This window comes from Geotrypetes seraphini, chromosome 3 (assembly GCF_902459505.1).
Source record: "Geotrypetes seraphini chromosome 3, aGeoSer1.1, whole genome shotgun sequence".
NCBI lineage: Eukaryota > Metazoa > Chordata > Amphibia > Gymnophiona > Dermophiidae > Geotrypetes > Geotrypetes seraphini.
The window spans coordinates 348756644-348782333 of record NC_047086.1 but is presented as its reverse complement, the minus strand read 5'-3'; the positions used below and the strand labels follow the sequence as shown (position 1 = coordinate 348782333).

The 25690-nt window shown below is 42.0% G+C and overlaps 1 protein-coding gene across 4 annotated transcripts; it reads right to left on the bottom strand.

Moving 5' to 3' along the window:
- Window positions 1-1244: 1244 nt before the first annotated feature.
- On the bottom strand, window positions 1245-23879 carry NENF (neudesin neurotrophic factor). Of its 4 annotated transcripts, XR_004538952.1 has the most exons (6): window positions 23539-23879; window positions 18376-18423; window positions 8465-8525; window positions 5550-5653; window positions 2062-2306; window positions 1245-1343 (listed from the first exon to the last, which is right to left on the bottom strand). XR_004538952.1 is itself a non-coding variant. In XM_033939760.1 (5 exons), the coding sequence occupies exons 1-5, from the start codon at window positions 23686-23688 to the stop codon at window positions 2130-2132; spliced, it is 540 nt and encodes a 179-aa protein (XP_033795651.1). In that variant the 5' UTR covers window positions 23689-23879; the 3' UTR covers window positions 1939-2129. The 4 variants fall into 4 exon arrangements, 3 of the variants coding, with proteins under 3 accessions (XP_033795651.1, XP_033795653.1, XP_033795652.1); XM_033939760.1 differs by lacking the exon at window positions 1245-1343 and having other exon boundaries at window positions 1939-2306; XM_033939762.1 differs by lacking the exons at window positions 1245-1343; window positions 23539-23879 and adding an exon at window positions 23311-23367 and having other exon boundaries at window positions 1939-2306.
- Window positions 23880-25690: the final 1811 nt, after the last annotated feature.

Below are 25690 nucleotides of genomic sequence, written 5' to 3'. Positions count from 1 at the left end.
TAAAATCAGGACATCCAAGATGGCATTGTAGCAGCATTTCGGCACCAAAAAAGGCTACAAAATGTTTTAACTAAAATTTTTTAAAAAAGTAATTTTGGGAGATTGGAGGTGGGGAAACCTAAGGGAAGGGGCAGAAACGTGAAAAAAAAAAAAAAACACCCAACAGCCTTACTCATTGTGACCTGTGCTATAAATGTGCTGCAGCCTACTTGAGCTCTAAAGGTAGCTGGATCTGGGAGAAAAAAATAAATCACTGCCTCAAATGGACCACTCCTCCAATGCTGAATCTTCAGGCTGCCAGTCAGACTGGTGTCTGACTGAGCCTTGAACCCCTGTGGACCTGCAAGGGGGGAAGGAGAAATGCAGCCAACACTCTGTGGAGTCCCATTGAGCCCACTATGGATGCCCGACTGCCTGCATTCAAGCTTCTGCAACACCTTAAGGAAGCAATGATACAACAGAAAAGGACCATGAGCTCCAGAAAAGTTTCTGCAGACTTGCCAACGGGTACCACAGAGGGATTGGCCCTTCAGCTGCAGACCTCAATCTGCTTCTTTGGCACAGAGCTGAACCCTGCACCAGGGGAGCTCTGAACAACAAAAGCTGTCAATTTCAAAAAATTCAAAACAGAAAAATAATATAGAACAGATCAGAAAAATTCCTTCTGGTGTGCCTGCAAAAGGAAAAACAGAAGGGGGCAGCAGAGCCCTCTAGTGAAGGAGGAGAACGTTACTATCAGTGATTCAAAAGCTGGAATGGATTCCCTCTTCAAGGCTCACAACCATGGGGATATTACCCGTCTGTCCAGAATGACACCTATTGCACTAGAACCTGTTAAGCCACTTGACATGATTATGTGGTGTTCTTTAGGAAATTGACTTTTTTTTTGTTTTATATAATGTCTTATAATGTTTTACTGCAGGGGTGTCAAAGTCCCTCCTCAAGGGTCGCAATTCAGTTGGGTTTTCAGGATTTCCCCAATGAAAGAAGTGCATGCAAATAGATCTCATGCATATTCATTGGGGAAATCCTGAAAACCTGAATGGATTGCAGCCCTCGAGGAGGGACTTTGACACCCCTTCTTTACTGTTAATGGGAAGGTGTTTTTTTCTTTGTTTTCCTATTATGTCTGTTTAATTGAATTTAGCATTTATTAGACTTTACAAAAACAAAGGATTAGCAAGCAAGCAACCACCACATTTGGCTAGCTTAGTCAATGCATAGATAATGCTCCACCATTTATGTCAAGATTTAGAAATGAGTTTTATTAGCAAAGAGACAGACATACTGGTACTAAGAATACAAAAGGGAAACAGTCCAAATGTTTATATTACTCCTACTTACCCTGTTTCCCCAATGATAAGGCAGGGCCATCAAATAAGACAGCCCCCCCTTTTTAGAAAAAAATGTAAAATAAGGCACCCCCCCGCAAATAAGCCACCCACCGATACCTGCGCTTACCCGAATCGGGTGGTACGGTGGGTGACTCCGTGTGGTCCCTCCGTCTACCGTATTTGCCTCCATGGCTGCATGCCGCGCCTCATCATGAAGTGAAGAGGAGGAAGTGACAGGACTGCAGCGCGCGCACGTGACTCCGCGCAAGGAAACACAAGCAGCTTCCCTCATCCCTCCCTAACGGAGACTGCAGGAGTTTGTTCACGGCCAGAACATCCAAAAGTGAGATACGCAGACAGGTTTCTTTTGCTGTGAGCAATACCACTTACTGTATATAAAGCCTGTTTAAAATGCATACGGTATATAAACAATGGTTTCACATTGTCAAGTCCCCTCTGATGCTGCACTACAGAATAATCTATTTACTGTGTTTCCCTGATGGAGAACATTGGGGACATTAAATGGTACAATATATGGTATGATGGATAAAGCTGGCCATACATGGTACGATTTTTCGGCCGACCGATTCTTCAGCCGTCAAATAAGACAGCCCCCCCTTTTTAGAAAAAAATGTAAATAAGTCATCCCCCCGAAAATAAGCCCTAGAGCATATTTTGGCCTTCCAAAAAAAATAAGACAGTGTCTTACCATCGGGGAAACAGGGTATGTATTATGAGAGTCCTATCCAGTCTAATGCAATATATATATCTCGGTTTTTCAACAGATTCAGCATCTCAGAATTCTTCCTTGATACTGAAATGTGGCTGGTCCTCAGGTCTGAAATTCTTGTTGGGGCTGCCATCTTCATTCAGGATCCGCCAGGAAGTGTATCCCACAATCGGGTATTTTGCCTTGTAGACATTGTTGAAAATATCATCCAATGATTTTAACTCATCTTGTGTAAGCCCAGTCTTAAAAAAAAATAATAATAAAAGTAAAAGTCAGAGAGATAAAAGGGATCAATGGTGTCATCATTAAGTTTACATCCAGTCTGTTCCATCAAAGTAATCAAAAATACAGGTATCACTTGCCAGATCTTTTGAGAATATAATGTATCTTTCTCTTTATTTCTATGTTTCCTCTTTAGCTGTTATTTATGGTTCTTCTCTCTATTGTCCTCATTTCTACAGTCTACAAAGTTAACATACACTAAAAAAAAAAAAAAAAAAAGCCATACTATCAGCAAGTAGCAGGGGAACAGTCTCATGTACCATGAAATGCAGTCCAATACCAAAAAAACAAATATTTCCTATGGTTTTAGGTACCACAGGTTGATCAAAGAACTTCCATGCGCACCTGGATAAGTTGCCTATACAAGCTCTAGCTCTCTTTAATGCAAGTGTTAGCATTAAAGCTAAGAGACTAAGGGCTAGATTCACTAAAGTCAGTGATCGTTGCTAAACCTGGTTTAGCAACATCGTGAATATGATGAAACCGCGAATAACATGGTGGGAGACCTGGCCTATTCCTGAAGGTAGAGGCAAAACATGGTGAAGAAAGTACTGGGAATCAGCTATTTTCTCTGTAAACGCTTGGAATCAGAAATTTCTCTATGCAAGCTGATGTAATTGGGGGAGGGGGAGTCAGCAAGCTAAAAACCATGAATAATCGAAACTGCGAATACTGTAACCGTGAAACAGAGGGAGAAGTGTACATAGCTTGGCTATTTAGTATCGGGATCCTAAAACCCGATTACTGTAGACCTGTCAGTAACTGTTACTGACAGACCTGCCTGTTTTGTTTTTTTTTCTTTTTTGCAGTGGCACAGATATTTTGTATGTATCACATATGCAAAATACCTGCCCCCCCCTCAAAAAAGTCTCCCATTAGCCCTCCCCAACGACCCACAACAAAGCACCCCTTCCCTCCACCAAAAAAAAATGGCAGGAGGGATGCACACTCCCTCCTGCCACCGGACACTCCCCCCAAACTGAAATATGGCAGGCGTTATTCCCACTCCCTCCTTAGTACCTTTGAGTCGGGAGCAGGATGGGTGCTCAGTCAGTCCCTCCTGCTCCTTTGCTGGCCATCTGCAATGCAGGCCTTAGGCCCCTCCCTGGTGCATCATATGATGCATGGGGAGGAGCCTAAGGTCCCTATTGGCTCATATGCCTCAAGCCCCTCCCCTTGGGTGGGGTCTTAAGCGTCTGAGCCAATCAAGGAGTCCCTAAGGCTCCTCCCCCTTGTATCCAGGATACAGAGAGAGCCTAAGGGAGTCCCTGATTGGCTCAGACACCTAAGATCCCACCCAAGGGGAGGAGCTTAAAGCATTTGATCCAATAAGGGCCTTAGGCCCCTCCCAATATATCAGATAATGCACCAGGAAGGGGCCTAAGGCCCGCATTACAGACTGAGCACCCCTCCTGCTCCCAATTTAAAGGTACCAGGAAGGAGGGGGGCTGATGGAGGAAGGGGTGCCAATGGAGGGTGGCCTCCGCTGGCAGGAGGGGGTGGGTATCCCTCTTGCCATGTTTTGTTTTGGTTCGGAGGGGGCCGTGGCTTGGGGTGCTGGCACGAGGTGTGGCACCACACCAGTGGGGGCACACATCCTAACAGCAGTGACAGGAGGCTGCTTTCCCCTGTCACTGCTGTTAGGGCTGTGCGCATGTTTCACTCACTGAGCGAATGAATTAGTCACGTTTAAATCATTTGCATGCAAACTTAATAGTGAATCAGTCACTGTTGGAGAATCAGCCAACAGCGATCGAGTCGCTATCTTTAGTGAATCTAACCCTAAGATCACACTTTCACATGCCATGGCTTAGGAGTGAGGTTAATTCCTGTTACAGCATGTGTAAATCTAACCTATTTAGAGAAATTACCCTCTGAGGGCATGTACTGAACTGATCATACGAGTCCTGTACAAGAAAAGGGGAGTAGTAGTGCGTTTGATCTAGTTGATCACCAAACCATGCTTAATTGTCTCGATGCAATAGGAATCTCAGGTTTCGTGTTGCAGTGGTTTGAAGGTTTGTTTGGTTTTTTTTTAAAACCCAAACCTATCTGGACTACTGTGTTCTGAATCCTGCCTACATTACCAACTACCCCTTAGCAAATTAGATAATGTTCAATCTATTCCTAAGTACTTCTTCGTATCTCTTCTATATGTACTTCTTAAAATCATAGCAATTTTTATGTAATCTGCCTTGAACCGCAAGGTAAAAGCGGAATAGAAATCACTAATGTAATGTAATGTAATGTGAGGAAGTGAACAACCTTTGTGGAGTCCTGCAGGGCTCTCCACTTTCCTCTTCTCTTTTTCATTTCTATTTGACTTCTTTGGGTATTAAACTGTCAAAGTTGAGCCTAAAGTTATACAGTTATGCAGATGATACAACTATTGTTATTTTTATTATCTCCATCTTCAGAAACCCAATATTTCATACCATCCATACTTGAGCTTGTAGAACAATGGGCTAATGAATTTAGATTAAAATTAAATGCATTAAACAAAAAAATAAAAAATACCCCAAAATCTTCTTGGCAAGCCCAACAGATAGAATTAAGGGGACTTCTTTGAAACTAAATGGAATTTATTGTCCCATCACTACTACTATTAAAATAGTGGGAGTTACTTTACCTTTGATGCTCAAATTGACCCCCATGTTAAAAAAAAAAAAGAAAAGTTTCTTCCTATTGTGAAAATTTCGTACTATAGAATCTTATTTTGATTTTTCATCTTTCAGATTGTTAGGTCAATCTTTGGTTCTAAGCACACTGGACTACTGTAATATTTATCTTAGATCTTATAAGAAAGGCTTCCGTCACATCACCCCAGACAGCCGGGATCCAGTTTCTTCCTTAGATAGTACATTTTGGTTGCTCTAAAATGTATTTTACTTAAATGGCTAGAGGTAGATGCCCCATCCATTTCATTGTGGAGGATTCAGATGATTACCCTGCTGTCTTGGGAGTATTGTGGTCACTGACCGTTGTACTCTACGGGGAATGCGTTTAAGTAACCTGGGAGCCTTTCTGGAACACGATGACATCCTTGGCCAGGAGTCGTATTTTGAATTGTTGATTTGTGTTTTTGATCTGCTTGTACAGTTTATATATTCATAAATAAAAGATGGAAATTAAAAAAGGTAATCCACTGGCACTGCCAGCCATCACTAGCTAGACACAACACTTATGCTAGGGTCCTCCTTTACCGTATCTTGGGTAAGATCCGCCGGGTCAAGTGACATCTTGGCAACACCTCGAGTAGAATCTTTCCCAGTCAATGCATTATATGGTGCATCTTTTCCATAAAATTCTGTTCAGTGCAAAAGGGAGAAAATTAGCTGCGAGCTTTCCAAACCATGGAGAGCATGAGAACAGCAGATGAGCCAAGTCAATAAGGCAACTAACTGGAGTGTTATGCAGTTGTAATAGAAAGTAGCATACCCCAAGACAGACTGTAAGACTAGATTCAGTTTTTATCTATTAGGCAACCTTCAATGAATTACTGCATTTAGGGCTCCTTTTAAGAAGGCGCGGAATAGCACGCACTAAATTACCACACGTGCTAGCCGCTACCACCTCCTTTTGAGCAGGCGGTAGATTTTCGGCTAGCGTGCACTAATCTGGTACGTGCACTAAAACGCTTAGCGCACCTTCGTAAAAGGAGCCCTTAACCTCTGTCCTTTCCTCATTCTTGTGGCTTCCCTCGATTTAGATGAAACAAACAACTTAAATTTGTGCTTCATGATACATGAAAGTTTATGCATTGCTGAGTGCCAGCTGTCATACCTAAGGGCTTAAACTTGCTTACAAATTCCAATCTGGTTGTCCCTTCATCAGCTCTGAATTTTATACTAATTTGTAAAAGAAAGCTCGAGATCTTTCATTTTTAAAAAAAGCTATGACACAACATACATAGTGTTACTTGAATGTGCTTGCTAACGGTAGAACAATGCTTGAAGTATGCAGTCTTCTACTACTACTTTTTATAATTTCTATAGTGCTGAAAGGCATATGTAGCACTATACTAACACTAACCCCAGGAATGCTATTACTATTACTTACTACTATATCATTTCTGTAGCATTACCAGATGTATGTGGTGCTGTACACTAAACACATGAGAGTACCTGCTCAACAGAGCTTACAATCTATTCCGACAAAAAAGGACAAGGGATTACATTTATTTTGGGAATGAGTAAAAGAACACTGGTATTGACAAGTGAATTAAGGTAGTTAGAGTTAAAAGTAGCCTTAAAAGTGGCAATGGAGAAGGATATGGAGAAGAGTGACCTACCTGAAGTTGAGTTTTGGGGTTTTTTCCCATGAAATTTTATTGAAAAGTTTTGTCAAAACACAGAAAGAAAAACCAAAATAGCAACAGTATATCGTAATAACAATTCCAGTAGAGAAAGTTCCATCACAACATATTGAGGTCAAATAGTAATAAAATAATTTCTTACTTTGTGTTACAACCAAGTACAGTAAGTTGAGTTCTTAGGGAAGGGAGTATAGGGAGAGATGATAGGAGCTGCAGCAGAATGGATGCATTTATAAGTCAGTAAAAGGAGTTTGAACTATACACAGAGCCAATGAAGTGATTTGAGAGTAGTTTTGCGAGTGCAGCGATAGAGGTGAAAGATAAATTGTGCAGCAAAATTTTGAACAGATTGAAAGAAAAAGAGAGAGAGAACAATGGGAGACCCCTGATAAGCAAGTTGTAGTAATTAAGCATGAAGCGATAAAATTGTGGATAAGTGTTTTAGAAGTGTGTTCAGGAAGAAATGATTTGGAGGGGGGGGTGTCACGTGATGGCAGCGCTGTAACCAGACATCTCCGGTTCGATCTCCACTCTTTTCCCTCCTTAAAACACCCCTAACTAGTGCTTGTCAGCACCAACTGCAGCACTCAAGAGCACAGCCAATATCGGATTCGATCCCGAGTCTGCTAGAGAGGTTTATCGACATCAGAACCGACCTCTATTGGCAGGAATGCTGATAAAGCCGACACGGCCTGTAAAAGAAAAGCCCACTAAGGATACCAGTATGGTGGCCCCTAGCCCAGCAGTACGCCAACACACGAGGACAGCATGCAGGTTTCCGTTCGCCATCTAATCTAATCTAATCCTTAGGTTTGTATACCGCATCATCTCCACGTTCGTAGAGCTCGACGCGGTTTACAGTAGGAGAAATAGGAAGGAACTACAACAGAGGGTTAGACAAGGCGGAAAAACTCAGAGAGAACAAAGAGAGACAGATAAACCAAAAACAAGATAGTCATTAGAACAAGATGGAGATATTAATCCCTCTAAAAGTATGTTACGCATTACTTGATTCCCTCTATAGTCTGGCTTAATAGCAAAATACATAAAGAGAAGATTATTATGCTTTTCCTTAATATTAATCTGTAGTGTGTTTTCTGACCTTGGCTACATCCATATTCAGATTTTCATTCACCAACTTTTCGTATGCTTCTTTTGGGCATGGCCTTAACTAATACATATGCTTGTATCTAACTAGAGTTACCCAGAACCATATGAAAAGCAGGCGTTACATGTAGAAAAAACTCCACAAAATTACTGCACCATGTCCTACACACTATCCATTCCATTAACACATTATAGCGCCCCCCCTACAGCGCACGAGTGAGTGCCACTCCTTAGAACGGGGAAAAATCTGTCCCCGTGTCATCCTCTACTTCTGCGCTTAGAACCCTTTTTACAAGGTTTTCTGAATAAACTTGTGGTTTTGTTAGTCAATTGTCTTGACCCTACTTTCTTTGGATTTCTTAAATGTGATGCATTTAGGTCTGGACAATTTTCAGTTATGGGTAAAAATACCCATGTTTATTTTGGTAAAATGTGTTTTATTATCCATGCAAATTGCTTTGAATTTTGCCCCCAAACTACATTTGAACAAACATGTGCTAAGCCTGTCCCCGTCAATTCCTGTTACTTTCAATAATACATTTTTAATGTCAGAAGCCTGTTTGACAAAGGTTCCCACATGCACCGAATGGGAAAAAAAATCTTTGAAAAACAGGCTTGTTTTGTGGTTACCTGACCCACTGCTACTGCCTCCGTGATAGCCTTATAGAAGGGCAAGCACAGCTTTGAACACATCACCTTTTCCTGAAGTGACATCAAACACCACTCCCTTCACTGCCATGTAAATGGGCTGACCAGCCTAGAGAGGAGAGAAAACAGGTTATGGTCTGAACATGTGTCCAGCTTCAACAGGCAACAAATGACACAAATTTAGCTCCTGAAGCTCCAAGGAAAAAAAAAAATTGCATGAGCCCAGTACATCACTTTTTACTAGACATGACTAAATGTCTTTTGATCTATTTTTCTTTTAAATGTAACCATGACTCTGCAATTACGCAAACAAAAAACCACCCCACTAGAAGGAGAAAAAAACCTGTTATCTGTGAAATTCTATTACACATAGTGGTGTCGATATTCAAAGTGATTTCACTTGCCAGAAATGGCTTCTGGTTGATTAAATCGCTTGTTTGGGGCTATTCAGCATCCCTTAACTCAGGGGTGTCAAATGTCAGTTCTCGAGGGCTGCAATCCAGTCAGGTTTTCCCCAATGAATATGCATGAGATCTATTTGCATTCACTGCTTTCATTGTATGCTAATAGATATCATGCATATTCAATGGGGTGTAGGGGTGTTTCTTTATTCACACCTGAAGGTTAGGCCTCTCTGACGTCACCTGAACCATTGTCTGCAAGAAATCATTCCAGCCTGAACCATGCAAGAGAAAGAAGAAAACATCTTTGCTGTTTATGATGCCTGATGCATTCTGGGTATATATCAGAACTGTATTCTAGTCAAGGACATCCAGCTATGCCTACATGCTCAAGCTGTGTGACTCTTGGGGGAGGCATTGCTCCTGTACTGTTCTTTTTTTTTTTTTTTAATTTTTATTATTTTCAATTTGAATTTCAAGTATTACACTTGTACAGAAAGCAAGAATAGAATAGATATCAAATACAATACAAATATAAATCCTAAATTAACAAATATACTATTTATGCTCAAGTCCTCAAATTAAGATCCAAGAATTAAGAAAATTGGCGAAATTATAAGGAAAAATAATAATAATATTTAGGGAACTGAGAGCTATAGCAATGAGATGAGGTCATAATATCCAAATTATAGGGCTCAAAGATTATTGACATTCAGACGAGACATTGCCACAAAATTTGTCAGTTGTGATGGTTCAAAAAACACATATTTAAGAGTACGGTAATACACAATACATTTACACGGGTGTCTCAAATAAAAAGTTGCCCCCAAAGATAAAACCCCAGGTTTCAGAAGAAGAAATTCACGGCGGCGCCTTTGCGTCTCCCGTGCCAAGTCTGGGAACATTTGTATTTTATAACCAAAAAAGCTTTTTTATCTATTTTTAAAGTAAAGTTTTAACAACCATGTTTTATCAATTGGCAAAGCTAAAGTAATAATCATAGTGGCTGGTGATGCTAAATCCTTCTCAGATGTTTCTAAAATCTGTGAAATGTTTAAGGGTTCTTGATCTGAAGATTTTGCTTTTTGTTGTTGATTTTGTTCTTTATCAGGCAAATAATAAACCTGTGAAAATGGTGGTAATGATTCTTCAGGTATCTCCAAGTTTTCCATTAAGTATCTCTTAAGCATATCTCTAGGTGTTACTAACTCAAGTCTTGGAAAGTTAATTAACCTTAAATTATTGCTACGTGAGTTGTTCTCAAGCATTTCAATCTTCTTCCTTAGGTTAATATTGTCTTTAACTAAAGTCTCTTGCACTTGTTTCGACGTTACAATTTCTTTTTCTATTTTTTGAATGGATGAGTTAGAAGTATTCGTTTCTTCTCTTAAATTCTTCAGTTCTTTATCATGTTCCTTAATTTTCCCTTCAATTTGTTGAAATGTAGGAGTAATATTTTTAACAAAACCAGCCATTAAGTCCCAAATAGAGTCTAAAGTCACTTCTGCAGGTTTAATCAGTGCAGTTGGAGTTTGTGTAAATGTAAAGTGCTCACCGTCCTGAAGTCCTTCGGGGGGGTGTCTTCTGTCCTTCCCCCTCATGTTGAGATGGTGTTCCCCCAGATATCTCCATGGGGGCCCTGGAAAGGTGGGCCCCAACCTCCAAACTCTCCAGTGAATCCTTCCTTGCCTCTGGAGAGGAGAAAACCACTGAATCCGGGGTTTCCCCGCCCCTGGGAGAGCTGGTTGTCTGGGGCTGCGGGGGCGGTGCCCTAATGTCGGGGCTCAGTGTAGTATCGGGCCCAGGAGTATCCACAACGGGTTCGCCTCCCTGTGTCCTCAGCAGGCCGCCGACGTCGCTGTGACCTGCATGCGCCGCAGAAGATCCTGTATACTTCCGAGACCCAGGGCTCCAGGACGCCGCGAGGCAGAAGCGGCACTCCGGCCCCGTCTCTTCGGCATCGCAGTAAGTAAATACCGCTAGAAATAATTCCGGACGAACGCGATTCTGGGACAAACAGCTCAGCGCGTCCTGCTCTCAAGTCGCCATCTTGGATCCTCTCCCTCCTGTACTGTTCTTATCTAACGAAGGCGCCTCTGTTCACAGCCTGTGTGAGACTCTATACAGAAAGGCTATTCATCTAAGTCCTGTTTCTGGACTGGTCCGGAGAGGTCATCTGATGAGAACCAAATGGAAGGTGCCTAATAATTAATTAGTCTGTGCTAGGATGTAAGGAAGCTTGCATCTTATCATAGGTGTTCTCTGCACATCTTCTATAATAATTAAGACCTGAAAAGTTACCTCTTGTGACTCTGCCTGAGAGAGAGAAACCGGACTTTCTACAGATCTGGATTCTATCACAAAGGAAACCTTTGCTGCCAACCTAATTTACAGCTTTTCCAGGGGCTGACGGACTGTTCCTAATCAGAAGAATTTCCATATCTGCCAAGCAGAGGAAAGACACTGATTCCTTCTCCCTGATTTTGCTGAGGCCTGATCTATGTGGTAAGAATAAGGAATTCTATTGTCTTTTCAGCTGGGTTAGAGAGAATTCTATTGTCTTTGGGACAAGGAAGTGAAGTACCTGAGGTGATAAGCTATATTTTAGTTGCTGCTATTATAAGGAATTATTTAGAGTGTAAGAATTAGTTTTACTCATTTACCTAGCAAGTGTGGTGTGAGAACTATGTACTGAGTTTCATATATGTATTCGGATATTTTGTGAACAATAATTAGTTATTGCTGCTGGCTTATGAATTATATTTTTCTATTTTCATAATAAAAGTATTTCATAAAGCCTGGGTCTCTGCGTCGTGTAAGTAGGCAAAGCTTGCTGAACCTGGATGAGGTATTATGGTTTTCCCTAGCATCTGACTAAAACAGGCACATATTAGTTTATGTAACTGATTAGTTTTCCATAAATCTTACTACAGGGGAAATCCTGAAAACCCGACTGGATTGCGGCCTTCGAGGAACAACATTTGACATCCCTGACTTTGCTGTTAAAAATGTCCAGTTACCACCCAACTCAAAACTAGCTATTCCGGGGGCATTCTAGAATGGTGTCAGCACTTAACTAGCCAAGATAACCACATAAATAGTGCTACATAAAAATCAGTCCTATCTTCATGAGGTTTCTCTTAGCTGGTTAAGTGCTGAATACGGCACTTAACCAGTTATGGTTTTGCCAGCTCCATAAAACCAGAAATTCAAATGCTGGAGCCTTGATATGGCCCAGTGTTGAATTTCTGGATATAACCCTAGCAGAGGTCATCAAAATTCTGAGTGCCACCAGCTGAATATTGACACCAATTTAAGAGTAAATGTACAGTACATATAACCCCCCAAATACCAGAAGCAAAATCTCAATACATATTCTATATCCCAGAATATGGGGGAATGAGAAAATGGTATCTCATGAACTAAATCATGTTAATCAGGTGCTGGTCCACAAATTCCAGAAATAAGGATCAGATATCAACTGTTGACAATTTGGCCTTTCACTAATTCATGCATACTATCCCATATTTGGAATAGCTAATACAGTTCTTTCTCCTCCCAATCAAGTGCTCTCCTATGCTTACATTTATGTTTATTAAAACATTTTCTACACTGCTTACCTTTTAGAGAAGATTTAAGCAATGTAAAGAAAATATCAAAACAAAATGAAATGCCATAAATAGGAAAATACAAGCCCATTCATCCAAAGCTCCATCAATGGCATTCATACACAGTAAGTTCCCAACATACAGTTGCAACTAAAAAAATCAGAAGACCAAAAGCTAGACTAAAATAAGATTTTAAAGAGGCGCTAGTGAGCCGCGCAGCTAATGGCAGCATAATTTTTCAGCTCCCGGAGTACACTCTAGAAAGAATCAAATATTGCTATTTCAAAACTTTTGTTTGCTGTTTTTGCTCCCACAAGTACAGTTGATAATGGCAATTAGCAAAACTGGAAAACAGAGTTGAGCCTATTTTGCCACAGAAAACGGCTGCTGATAAAACGGAGGAAGATAGTATCCAGCAGCTCATAGACAACGTGCGTGGCATGTGCGAGATGCTAGAAGAAACCAACAAGATACCGAGGATATTAAAGCAGAAATAACTACTTTTAAAGAAGAGCTAGCTTCTTTGACAACCAGAGTTGACTCCACAGAGAAAAAAATCTCTTCCCGTGGCTAAAACCAATATTACCAACCTGCTTCGTCTAACTAAAAGAATTACGATGCTTGAAGCTGATCTCAAAGATTCTAACAATCACGCATGCAGAAACAACTTCAGGCTCCTAGGTCTTCCTGAGGGCCGCAAGGACTGGGACATGCTTGGTTTTCTAACTACCATGATTCCTAAAGTCCTAAATATCACCTTTAAATAGGAATTTGAAATTGGTACCAGGGAACCAACACCAGGCAATAAATATCCCAGACCTGTGGTAGTTCGGCTATTGAGATACAATCAGGTGTTGGAACTCATGCAAGATCCCTGGCTCCGATAAAATATGAAGGCTGTACCATCTTATTTGTACTTGATCTATCCAAACAGACTGCCAAGGCCCGTAAAATGCTGCTGGAATACCGACCCCGATTGAAGCAAATTGGGGCCAAATACGGGATGCTATATCCAGTTAAATTGCGGATCACATATAACAATGTGACCAAAGATTTTACCAACCCGTCAACACTGGCTGAATATCTGGAGATTTCACCTTCCACCATGGTGCTCTACTACGGAAGATGTACTCCATTTTCTACCCTGCTCTACCAAGCCTCGTCTCTGCCACTTCTTTCATTTGACTAATTCTCAACACTCCAATCTCCTTAACTTTAGTTTCCATTCATGCTCCTGCTACCGTCTTGCAAGTATTATAATGTTTGGTTACATACAGCATTATGGTGCACTTTTATTGACTTTATATTATTGCATTTTTCTGTATTTCTGCAAGATTTTCACTCAACTGATAAACTTTTACTGATATTACTCCTAAAAAACGGAAAGCCTACTACTCCAAATGATAGGCACGGAAACCCTAGACACAAAAAAGCTATTCAATCTAGTAAAGAATCTCACCGACACCAAACCTCACCTAGCTACACAAGGAAACCACCCACCGACAGCTATCCAACTAGCAGACCATTTCAAAAATAAGATCACCAAGATCAGAACCGCATTCAACAATACTCACACCCACCTCGACAAGATAACAACAAACCCTTCAACAGGAGAAGCCATCGCCGCAGACAGAAGCTGGACAGTCTTCCCCGTATTACATTGGTCGGATATGAATCAACTCTACAAAAAATACAGCCAAGCTTCTTGCGACCTAAATAACTGCCCCCATCTACCTATTATCAAACTCCTCCACCACATTCAAAGCCAACCTCATGCTATGGATTCAAACCACATTAACAGAAGGTAATTCCCTCAAGACCTTGGAGAGATCATAATCACCCCAATCATGAAAGACCACAAAGACCCAATAGATAACCCCTCCAACTACAGACCAATTGCTTCAATACCAATATACGTTAAAATAATAGAAGGTCTAGTTGCACAATACCTCACCAACTACCTGGAACACCATAACCTACTTCACCCCTCACAATCAGGATTTCGAACCAACCACAGCACAGAAACACTATTTGTAACACTACTAGACACAGCTTGTCAGCAAATTAGCAAAGGCAAAAAGATGATGCTAATCCAACTTGACCTCTCCGCAGCATTTGACCTGGTCAACCATTCCATACTGCTACAGATACTTAACACCATTGGGATTTCAGGCAAGGTCTACAATTGGTTCCAAGGATTCCTCAAATCAAGAATCTACAGGGTAAAGTCCAATAATATCAAATCAGAACCATGGTCCAACCCATGCGGAGTTCCAGAAGGATCACCTCTATCACCTATGCTCTTCAACCTCTTTATTTCCTCCCTTGGAGTCACTTTAGATAACTTAAATGTTACATCCTTCAGCTACGCAGACGACATCACCATACTCCTCCCCTTCGACCCATCAGAGCCCACCACTACAGCAAAACTGGAAATAACCCTAGATGCAGTGGAAAAATGGATGGTAGACCACAAACTGAAACTAAACTCAGATAAAACAAAATTCCTTCTGCTCGAAAAGGCCAAAACTCCCACCATTACAGAACTGAAAATTAAAAACACCAAATACCCAATACAGCCCGAACTCAAACTCCTAGGAGTAACAATAGACAGATGCTGCACAATGCAGTCCCAAATCAATAAAACATCCCAGAAAGCTTTTTTGATTATGAGAAATCTACGTAAAATAAGAAAATTCTTCGACCCAGCATAATTCAGGCTAATTGTCCAATCCCTAGTCTTAGGTCTACTGGACTATTGCAATTCCCTCTATCTACCTTGTCCTGCCAACATGATAAAACAACTTCAGACTATACAAAACACTGCCCTCAGACTGATCTACTCCCTGAGAAAATATGATCATATTACAACTACCTTCCTAGACTCTCACTGGCTACCTATGCAAGCACGAATTCAATTCAAATTCTACTGTCTATTATTCAAAGCATTAAACGGCTCCGCCTCCCCCCCCCTATCTAAACAACCGCCTAAACCAGATCCTCACCTCAAGACAAAGAAGAACTTCGAACCCTTTTGCCTTCCCTCCACTCAAGGGCACTCAGCGCAAAAAGATGTTTGATAACCTTCTGGCGACACAAGCAGCAAAACTTAACCACTCCATCTCCAACCTGTTGACGGCAAAGGGCGACTTCAAAACTTTTCGAAAAGAAATCAAAACCCTACTTTTCAAAAAATTTATCCAGATATCTTAACCCAACCCTTCCCCCTCCTCCTAGATAAATTCTCCCCCAAAACCTCCACTTAAATAATCTCTTCCTCCCCCAAAACACCAACCAAGTATTCAGATCCCTGAAATGTAATGTAATCTTATTTGTACTCTAACTGTAATCTGTTTGTTATATCACACAGTAACGTACAGTCCAATTTAATATCCAATTTGCAAGTTCTTCTGGAATTAATCCAGGTACCTCTCCTCCCTTGTAACCAAACCCCCCCCAAAAAAAACTGTTGTAACTTCACTGGAAATGTCCAGTTAACTCTTTTGTAATCCGCCTTGAACTGCAAGGTATAGGCGGAATAGAAGTCCCTAATGTAATGTAATGTAATGTAAATATCAATACTCTTGTCTGTATCTTTCTTTTTATTAATATTATACTGATCTCTCTTCTACACTATTTCTCCTCTTATCAATATCAGTGCTCCATGTTACTGCTGCCAATGTCTAGGCTCTGTACCTAGTTTCACTATCACCAATTACATTATCCAAAGTTAATACAAGTCCATTATATCTCTTCTGATTAACCCTATAAGACATCCAGTCTCTTGTCATTTTCTTTTATCGTCATTTGGTTATCTATTACTGCCCAGGTATTGGGACTTTATTAGCCCTAAATATTTTTTGAAAATTTGCTCTTTCCTGGGCCATTCCTATTGGGTCTCATATCTATGATCTCTCATATATGAGATCTGTAATTCTGTGACATACTACTTTTCAGTGCTGTACTTGAGCTGTCATACTTTTATAATCTATTCCAGTGGTAGGCAAACTCATTAGTCAAGAGCCAAAAATCAGCAGTACAACGAATAAGATTTTTATAGAGCAAAATTTTTTCAAGAACCATGTTTTTAGGAGTCAGTTTAAACTAGCTACTAACATTAAATAAAACCAGATATCATAATAATAATTTTATTTATTGACAAAAAATTTTGTCTACCTTTTGTCGTTTCTGCTTTAATCATCTTGTCTTCACTCACTTCTTTCTAGCCAGCATCTGTCCTCTCCATGCAGCATCAGCCCCTTCCATGTCTGCCCTTTCTCTTTGCCCCTACTATCCACTGTCCACCCTCTCCCTGTTCCATATGGCATCTTCCTTTTTTCTATGCTCCAGAATTCCATAAACTGTCTATCTTGTGCCCCTTCTCTCCTTTGTACATGATTCATTTCAGCTCTGCCACCTCTCCATTTTTCTCTTTCACCACCCCCTCCCCTATGCTCTGGCATCTCTCTTCTCCTTTCCTTCCCACCCCACAGTCTGGCATCTGTCTCCTTCCCTTTCCTGATTCCCTGGCTTCTCTCTCCTTTCCTTTCATCTCTCCCTCCCCATCCATGCTCTGATACCTTCCTCCTTCACTCCATGCCCTGGCACCTCTTCCTCCCTCTCTCTCTTCCCTCCATGCCCTGGCACCTCTTCCTCCCTCCCTTTCTTCCCTCCATGACCTGGCATCTCTTCCCTCCATGACCTGGCATCTCTTCCTCCCTTTCTTCCCTCCATGCTCTGGCATCTTTTCCCTCCATGTCCTGGCATCTCTTCCTCCCTTTCTTCCCTCCATGACCTGGCATCTCTTCCTCCCTCCCTCCCCTCCATGACCTGTCATCTCTTTCTCCCTCCCTCCCTTCCCTCCATGACCTGGCATCTCTTTCTCCCTCCTTCCCTTCCCTTCATGACCTGGCATCCTATTTCAGGAGACTCACCTTTCAGCTAAAGAAGCCCAAAAAATTACAATCCATTGGGCACTACCATCCTTATTTTTCTCTGCTTTAGAGAAACGTAATGGCATCATAACCCTCATCAAGAAGAGGGCTGATATCCATCTGCTGTCCCACTCCACAGACTCCCAAGGCAGATGGATTAAGGTACAGTTGGAAATTAATAGTCTTCCCACTGTAATTACCAACATCTATGGTCCAAACAGATGACCCATCCTTTCTTGAGGAATTAACGGAATTAAATAAAAGGAATATCATTGGAGGAGATTTCAATTTAATATTAGATCCTCTTTTGGATAGGAAATTAACCATACCTTTTAAGAAAACTAAATCTTGGCTAAAATTATATGATCTAATCACTCATTTCCATTTAGTCGACCCATGGAGATTAACTCATCCACAAGAAAAAGATTATACCTTGTTCTCCTTCCCACATTCCTCTTACTCAATGATTGACTTCTTTTTAGTAAGCAAGACACTGGCAACACATATTGCCCAGACACAAATCAAAGAAATGGCCATTTCAGATCATGCGACTATCCTCCTTCAACATGAGAACATGAATATACCCCCTTTACAGAAACAATGGAGATTTAACTCCACTATATTACAAGAACCTGGCTTCATCCCTACCTTACAAAACATAGAAAAATATTTTTTCTTTCAATAAGGCCTCAGATAACACCTGGTTCATACTGTGGAATGCATTCAAGGCCTCAGTCCGTAGTGCTATATATATATAAAAAAATTTTAAAAAATCTCAGGAGATGACTACTCTAGCCACAGAACTAAAAAGACTCGAAGCCTTACACCACAAAGATCCAACTAATATGAAAATTTTGAAACAAATACAATCCGCAAGAGCCACATACAATTCTGTTATCTCGCTCCACTGTGCGTCAAATTTTTACACAAAATGCCAAATATTATTCTGAACAGAACAAATGTGGATACCAACTAGCTTCCTATTTAAAAGGTAAAAATGAAAAAAAATACCTTACCTGGGATTTAAGATCATGCTGGTAACATCTTACTGGATCATACAAAACCTTTAGAAAAGAAACAAAAACCCTACTTTTCAAAAAATACATAAAACCATTATAACACAACCCAAGTTTCACCTGCAATACTATCTAATCCTTAGCAAATAAGAAAATGTCCAGACTATTCCTTATGTACTTCTAAATATCATGACAATTCTTATGTAATCCGCCTTGAACCGCAAGGTAATGACGGAATAGAAATCATTAATATAATGTAATGTAATAAGGAAATTATTCACCAATTCCAACGATTCTATAACCAATTATATACTTCAGAACTTGACCCCACATCAGACTCAGATAGTTTTCTGTCCAATTTACCACACCCTACTGTCTCTCCACTACAGCAGGAGCCATTAAGCTCAGAGATTTCAATTTCTGAAATACTAAAATATATTAAAACTATGAAAAAAAGTAAAGCTCCCGGCCCGGATGGACTAAACACTGAATTTTATGCTACATGTGCTAACACTGTCGCTCCCCATCTTCTCTAATTTTTCTCCCATATGATTAATACTGGTCAGACCACTGGCACATTCACTGAGGCCACCACTATTGTCCTATTGAAACCTTGCAAAGAACCTCTTAACATCCAAAGTTATAGGCCAAAATTTACACCAAATTACTGGCCTCCAGAATACAGAATATTAAGCCATCCTCATTTCAATTGATCAAAATGGCTTCATGCTTGGTCACCTTCCGAGTGACAACTCCCGTGTCTTAACAAATGTGATCTCACAGGCATCTCTTTCCTCCACTCCTATAGTTGCCATCGCTCTAGACGCAGAGAAAGCGTTTGACTGTATAGAATGGCCATACCTATTTTCTGTACTCCACTGGTTTAACTTTCCATCCACCTTCATCAATATAGTGAAAATTCTATATTCCAACCCCCACTACTAAAATTTTCATTAATGGTTTATTTTCGGACCCATTCCACCCAAAACATGGTACTAGGCAGAGCTGTCCGCTCTCTCCCTTACTCTTTAACTTAGCCTTAGAACCTCTCCTTATAAAATTCTGATCTAACCCTTCAATCACTGGGGTGACATTTGACTCACTAGAAGTCAAACTATTGGCATATGCCGACGATGTATTACTCTATGCCTCTCCTGGCTCCATACCACATATCCTCCAAGATATCACCTACTTTTCTGAAGTCGCAGGTTACAAGCTTAATTTATACCATACCATACCGTTTCTTGTATCCCGCAAATGTTGACTAGGAATCATTTAAGACTGAGGTCCTTCCACTGAACTGTCCTGATGCTATCCACATCATTAAGGCCCATGGTCTTCATTGCTCCACTTCTCAAATAAAATACCTGAGAATTATAATTGCGGCCACCATATAAGACATGCAGAAATGTAACTCTGATCTCCCTTTAGAACTCACTAACAAACTTACCTCCAAATGGACACCACTAAAGTTATCTTGGTGGGGAAGAACTGAGACGGTCCGTTTGATGATTACCCCAGTGATAAATTATATTTTAGGTATGCTCCAAATATATTGATGAAATTTATCTGGAATAACAAAACCCCAAGAATTGGTCTCAAAAAAAACTTAAAAGGCCAAGGCTTGAAGGTGGGATTAATTTCCCATGTTTCAGAACATATACTGCCTTTCTCATGAGGCAGGGCTCTCGATGGCTAATCCCACCAACACCTGATGAATCAGCCCCTACTTGGTACAAAATAGAGCAAACATTCCTGACCTATACCTCGATGGCACTTCTTCCTTTTCTGAGCAAACCCTCAAATTCTAAGCCACCCCTTCATATACAAGACACATCACAGGCAATTCAATACACAGATAGTAAGCTAGAGACTCCATGGATATCCACCACCCTCACACCCATTTGACACCACTAGTCTACTAACACAAGGATATCCCATCAGTTGGCCTCTTTGGCAAAAGGCGAATATATGGACACAAACAACTCTTTGACAAGACCTGGATACCTTATACCACAATTTCCACTCAATATCAGTTACCTGGGTCCCAATATTTTCCTTGGCTCCAACTCAAACATTGTGTGATGGAATATTTTAAAACTCATAACATCTGACATTAACCCTACCATCCTAGACTTCAGTGCGAAGTTCATAAAAACAAAAAGAGGTGAAGCTTCCAAATGGTATCGGACATTACATTCCAAATCCCTAACTGGTACACTTGGGGGGTCAAGACATATGGTGTAAAGAAACAGAGACTTATTTAGATAAAGAACAATGGCACATCATATGGCTCCACACTAGTGCTACCCGATTCAGGGAAAAAAAAAAAAAGTTCGATTCAATTCAGCCTATTGAATCGATTTTTCTATTCGATTAGATTTTCCTGCCCAATTGGGTGTTTTGTTTTTTTTTAACATCCTGGTGGGTTTGTTTTATAACCTCTTCACCCTCCTTTGCCTTCTCCTAACCACACTGGCACTGTGGTGTAAACAAACAAAAAAGACTTTTCCTCTCTCTGTTAAATCCTAGCTCACATTTGCTGTCTAACACCAGCTCTGACAGGATACACGTTTCAAATATGACATATTGTAATCACAAAACAGAAAATAGAATTAGTTTTTCTACCTTTTGTTGTCTGGTCATTATTCAAATCTTGTTGGTCCCAGGCTCTGGTTGCCTTCTGATAACTTGCTTGCCAAGGTCTCCTTCTTTCTCCGTGCTAACCATCCATCTGCCATCTCTCTCCTCCCCTTTCATTTCCCTTCCCTCCCCCGGAGGTCTGGCATCTTTCCTTTATCTTCATCCACAGATCCACCTTTTCTCAACTATCCTTTCATCCAACATCTCTCCCTCCTTCCCCACCACCCCAGGGTCCACCATCTCTCCCTTTTTTTCCCCCCAACTACCCTCCTATCCGGTATCTCTATCCCCCTCCACACCATCCCTTGTGTCCAACTTCTCTCCATTTTTGTTCCTTCCCTCCCTAAATCCCATTGTCCATCATCTCTCTCCCTCTCCTCTATTTTTAGACCCATTATTTCTTCCCCCCAAAGTCCGACATATGCACATCTCTTTGAACCCCCCCTTCCTTCCCTCCCTCCCTCTCTCTGTGTACTTCTACACCAGGGCCCATTCCCCTGAAAGTCCCCCTGAAGGTCTACACCCCACCCCTGAAGGCCTGAACCCAAGGCCTGCCTGTCCCCCCTGAAAGCCTGTACCCCACCCCTGAAGGTCTGCCTGTCCCTCCTCTGATGTCAGAGGAGGGTCGGGACCGCGGCAGAGAGAAGGTAGCTCGGAAGACCCGATGGCAGCTTGCAAAGATTGCTAGCACTAGCGATCTTATGCAGGCTGATGAAATTAGGTAAATCGATGCCGGGAAGACAGGGGGGGGGGAGTCAGACAGAAGCACTTCCCGACTGGCACTCCCCACTCACCCTCTAAAGCAGGAGCGGCAGCGGCCAGCAAGAGGCAGCGCTGCCAATCCTGCTTTAGGGGGCGAAGGGGGGAGGATCAGTCACCGAATTGAGGCCAATTTTTTTTTTGTTTTTGAATCTATTCGAACCAATTCACCTGAAATGAATCGGTAAATCAATTCGAATCGTGAATTGGGCACCACTAGCATGTATACAAGAGTTTTGCTTTCTGCACAACTCTTGTGTGCACATTGCAGGCAAGTTGCTCCTCATTACCAAAAAATAACTTCCCAATGCTCAAAACTAAAGCGTACATATGATTTGCATACCATTAGTGTTGAACATTAGGATGTTATTTTTCTGTGCCGATTCTAAGGTATTCTCCTTTACTACAGAGAACAGTGCAGGAGGTCTGAACATCAGCCTGCTAGACTTTTGAGCAGAAGTTCTCAATCCAATCCTTGGGAAACAGCCAGCCTATCACGTTTTCAGGATACTCACAATGAATACGCATGAGAAATTTGCTTACAGTGGGAGTGGTGTATGCAAATTTACCTCTTGCATAGTCACTGTGGGCTCTAGTGTACCAAAGGCAGGGTGGTTGGGGACAGACTACCCTAGGTGAAGGGAGTTGTGGGTGCATGTAGTGGTCACAGTTCACATATTTAAGGCTATCAGCTCTGCTCCCCCACCACCACCCAGATGTAATTTTCTTGTTTCAGGGTGGGGGATTGCCAGAGGCTAAATGTGTGTAATTGCTCCACACCCTTCCCCTACCTGGCGGAGGGGGTGCTTTAAGTCTGCACCAGCTAGCCAGCCAACGAGCTAGGTACATCACTAACGTGTTGCCAGAGGATGTGGTAAGAGCAGATAGTGTAGCTGGTTTTAAGAAAGGTTTGGACAAGTTCCTGGAGGGAAAGGCACGGGGGAAGCAACTGCTTGCCCTATATCAGTAGCATGGATTATTGCTACACCTTGGGTTTTGGACAGGTACTAGTGAGAAAGACACGGGGGAAGCAACTGCTTGCCCTATATCAGTAGCATGGATTATTGCTACACCTTGGGTTTTGGACAGGTACTAGTGACCCGGATTGGCCACCGTGAGAACAGGCTACTGGGCTTGATGGACCATTGGTCTGATCCAGTAAGGCTGTTCTTATGTTGCCAACCAGCCACTAAGGTTAAAAAAATATTTTTGGTGTGTCCTAAAGACCCACTCTATAGAGCCCTAACTAGGTTTAAAATCCAGATTCACATCCAAAAACAAATCTCATGCCATTGGATTCAAAAGTTTTTCCACCTTAAAAGTAAGGCTCTCGGCATGCCACCCCTCTCCTAGATTTAGCAACAAATGCCCCTCAAATTGTATCAAGTGCTTGATAATACAGAACTAGGCCGGCCTGATCTCTAACAGCGGTAGTACGTCAGTTGTGTCTTTTTGGAACATTTTAGACAAGTTAAAGACACAAATAATTTTATCTTCTTATGACTGAGATGACTAGGACAATAAGGGGATTACCATTTTTCGGGAAATACAGTTGCCACCCGCGTTTGACTGCATGCAGAGTCCTAGCTCTGATTGCCACAAAACGAGACTTCACGTCCTTGCCTGGAGCGGGGTAAAACTCAGGAACTGCAGCATCGTATCCGATGCCTGCACTAACCGGGGAGGGCAGAGAAGAGCCAGCGTGCACCGGCCAAGAGGGATCCACAGAGCAAAAGACTCTGCCGCTGGTACCCAGCTCACCTCCTGCCCGTCATAGCGCGTCAGTTCGTCCTCGGTGAAGAGCCGCACAGGCTTCGGCTTCAGGGATTGCGGCCGGGGCTCTTGCGCGGTGCAGAGGGCGAACACGAGCAGGGCCAGGCCCCAGGAGAGGCGATTGCAGGCGGGGCTCATCGGCGGAGGAAGAGAGGGAGATCCCGCTCCTGCAAGCCCGGGAAGTTCCTGCTTGTGGCAGGGAGCGCTCTTCAGCAGGGTTAGATGAGATAGTTCATTGCGAGCTGGCGCTGTCCAACTTTGTATAAAAAAGGCGGCCAATATCCCTCAGCAGCTGCGTGAAAGGCGCGAGATAGTCCTGTCCTGGCCCTTTTAAAAGCTTTTAGTAGCGAGTTGGGGGCGGGCCTTGTGACGTCAGACGCGACACGTCATTAGGGCTAGTGAATCGCTCTTGTTGCGGTAGTTAGGTTTGTGGATCTAAACACGTCCTTTCCAAAGATGCGATAACTTGAAATAAGGTGTGTAGGGCAGGGCAATTTTTATGGTAATAGTTTTAGACCTTCTGGCCCAGTTAAGGCAGAAATTAAGGAGGGGGCCTCTCCGATCCCTTCTTCTCCCTGCCCCCACCACCACCTTTTTTTATTACCACACATAATACGGTCTCCAAAACTGAACATAATACTCCAAGTGGGGCCTTACCAATGACCTGTGTCAATGGTATCCTGGCCCTCACCTAATCCATAGGTTAAGCCAGGCCTGGGAAAGACTTAGTGACTAGAGTGTATACTATCCTCCTGGCCAGCATGAACAGACAGATGTGGAAATGTTATCAGAAATTAGGGAGGTTAACAAACTGGGTAACACAGTAATAATGGGTGATTTCAATTACCATAATATTGACTGAATAACTGTAACATCTGGGCATGCTAGGGAGGTAAAGTTCCTTGATGACATCAAGGACTGCTTTATGGCGCAGTTGGCTCAGGAACCAACAAGAAGGGGAGCAGTTCTAGACCAAGTAAAACCTTGGATTGCAAGTAACTTGGTTTGCAAGCGTTTTGCAAGACAAGCAAAACATTTGATTAAATTTTAACTTGATATACAAGCAATGTCTTGCAATACAAGCACATACAGTATACACACATCACAACTGAGCTGATGGCTCTTCTCTCTATGATGCTGCGGGAGTGTTGTGACTTCTAAATGAGCAAAGTCTTGCAATACGAGTACATACAGTATACACGCGTCACATCACCACAACTGAGCCGATGATTCTTCTCTCTATGACGCTGTGGGAGTCTAGTGACTGTTCTAAACGAGCGAGGTCTTGCAATACGAGTACATACAGTATTTTGTATTAAAGTTTTTGGGTCGTGGAACGAATCGTCTGAGTTTCCATTATTTCTTATGGGGAAATTTGCTTTGATGTACGAGTGTTTTGGATTACAAGCACGGTTTCAGAACGAATTATGCTTGCAAACCAAGGTTTTACTGTACTTAGTGGAACACATGATCTGGTGCAGGAGGCAGTGGCATAGTAAAGGGGGGAGGGGCGGAGGCAAATCACCCCAGGTACCGTCTTGGTGGGGGACACCAGCACTGAGAAGGGGTAAAACGCGGACCTCACGGACATGGACCTGACGGACCTCGTGGATCTAAAACCGCACGTCCTTAAAAAATCTGAGGTCCGTGCCACTTGTAGTTTCTGGCTCTGACAGACCTCGATGACAATTTAGCGCTGACGGATCCGTCTCAGCATAGGGAGGGAAAAGTATTAGGATCCGTCAGCGCTAAAATGTCATCGAGGTCTGTCAGAGCCAGAGACTAGTGCTGGAGCGGCTCTAAAACAAGGGTCTCAAAGTCCCTCCTTGAGGGCTGCAATCCAGTCGGGTTTTCAGGATTTCCCCAATGAATATGCATTGAAAGCAGTGCATGCACATAGATCTCATGCATATTCATTGGGGAAATCCTGAAAACCCGACTGGATTGCGGTCCTCGAGGAGGGACTTTGACACCCCTGCTCTAAAACAAATCCTCATATTGACAATATTTTTGTAATTTGATGAATTCAAGGTCTGCAAACCATCCGGAAGCGCTACTCATGGATCACAGATTAGCACGTATAAGATTTTCTGTGCTCTTTAAAGAGTATATACATTGGGGGTTTTTTCAGTAAATTTAA